This window comes from Emiliania huxleyi (assembly GCF_000372725.1).
Source record: "Emiliania huxleyi CCMP1516 unplaced genomic scaffold EMIHUscaffold_4078, whole genome shotgun sequence".
NCBI lineage: Eukaryota > Haptophyta > Isochrysidales > Noelaerhabdaceae > Emiliania > Emiliania huxleyi.
In genome coordinates this window covers 1-1,799 of record NW_005198915.1, presented here as the reverse complement: position 1 = coordinate 1,799, position 1,799 = coordinate 1, and the positions used below count along the sequence as shown (strand labels likewise).

At 63.1% G+C, this 1,799-nt stretch overlaps 1 protein-coding gene across 1 annotated transcript; it reads right to left on the bottom strand.

Annotated features, from left to right (window-relative positions):
• Positions 1-299: 299 nt before the first annotated feature.
• EMIHUDRAFT_255916 (hypothetical protein) lies at positions 300-1,383 on the bottom strand (the record flags this gene model as incomplete). Its single annotated transcript, XM_005769900.1, has 2 exons — positions 300-1,286; positions 1,375-1,383. 2 exons carry the CDS (start codon positions 1,381-1,383, stop codon positions 300-302), a joined length of 996 nt encoding a protein of 331 aa, XP_005769957.1.
• Positions 1,384-1,799: the final 416 nt, after the last annotated feature.

Sequence of the window (1,799 nt, the reverse complement as noted above, 5' to 3'; positions counted from 1 at the left end):
CAGGGCTCTCTTGCCCGTAGCCCGATCCCGATCATCCGGCCCGCTGGGTGCGCTTCTTAGCTCCCCGGCCCTGGATGCGAGGCTACTGACTGCACTCCAAGTGCTCCAAGTTCTCGTGTGTGCCAAGGAGTTCCACCTCCTTTCTCCGCTCTGTAAAATCCCCCCCCTGGCCCCTGCCCCGTGGCGTGCTCGCTTGTGCCCCGCGCGTCGAATGTGCCACCTGCACCACCCCCGGAGTTCATTTTAATGACAATCTCTCTTATTGCGAGAGTAGTGTTCCATGTTTTACAAACAATCTCTCAACCCCATGATTTTACTCTATCCCAATAACTGGCGTTGTGCTTGAAGCCTGCGCCGCGGCCTTCCTCGAACGAGAAGCCTCCGATGTGGCACTCGCTGGGCGTGTATCCCGCCGCCTTCGCCTCGCTGCAGGAGTAGCCGGTGGTCTTCAGCCCGCTCACGAGCCCGCCAGCCTTAAGTTCCGCCGCCGAGAGGAGCTTCCGAATGTTGGTGCCCGTGAAGTTGCATTCGCCGCTGAAGCGAGCGCCACGCCAGCTGCTGCAGGCGAGCCCGGTGAGCCTCGCGTTGGAGAGGTCGACGCTCGTCAGCTGGGCTCCGTCGAACGTCGCGCCCTCGAGCACGCAGCCGCTCAGGTTGCATTTCAGCAGCACCATGTTCGAGAAGTCCTCGCCCGAAAAGTCGAGCCCCGCAAAGTTGGAGCAGCCCGCCTGGTGCCGGTCCAGAAAGTCGTGAGACGTCATCCCCTTGGCGCCGATGTAGCCCGCCATGCGCAGCTCCTCAAAGGCCCACCCCGCCGCCTTGGCCTCCTGCAGCGAGTATCCCACCGCCTTGGCCTCCACGCACGAGTAGCCGGCGGCGCGAGCGAGGCTGCTGCCGTGGCCCTTGCGCCGGAACTCGCCGAGCGCCTCAATCCTCGCCTCCATCTCGTCGCAAGTGGCCGGCCGCGAGCTGCCGCTGCCAGACAGCTTTGGCCGCCGCTCAAGCTCCGCGACGCGGGCCTGAAGCGTCGTCACCTGCGCCTGCAGCGCGCTGACGAGCCGGTTTGCAGCGTCGAGCTTTGCCACGTGCGCTTGCACCTCCGCCACCTGAGCACGCAGTGCCTGCCCGAGTTCTGTCGCGTCGCGGAGCTTTGCAGTCGTAGATTGCTCGAGGACGTCGATTCGTCCAACCACTCGGGTGGCCTCGGCGGCCGCACTCGCTTCCGCCCGTTGCACAGCCAAGCTCTGCTCCGCGAGCCGCTTCTCAACCTCGTCCACGCGAGCGGCCTTTTGGACCGTCAATATATAAGCTGTGCTCTGCCAGCTGGCGCTCGAGCTCGTCGGCGCGAGCGAGCGCGTGTCCGGCGAGTTGAACCGCTGACATGTTGTGTATGTGCCCCCCCGGGGGGCAGTGTGTTGAGCAGCGCCCACTCGTACACAGGTATGTTGGCACGTGGCACGTGGCCCCGCACGCTGCCTTTCGTAAAAAAATGAGTGTGCTGTCTCCAAGTGCTCCTATGAGTGTCCCTTGTCAGGAGCAGGAGAGCCCCACCTGTCCCCCTGATCGTCCTTCCAAAATCCTGCTCGTGCAGGTGGGGACCCTGTCCTCCTCCCCCATCCCTCGTCTGGGTTTGTCTGTTTTCTTTCTTTCTTTCTTTCTGAGTGTCCGCCTTGCGTTTGTTTCATAACATCGAAGGCTAGCTCAAAACAATGTTGCCCTAGGGGTCAGGGCTCTCTTGCCCGTAGCCCGATCCCGATCATCTGGCCCGCTGGGTGCGCTTCTTAGCTCCCCGGCCCTGG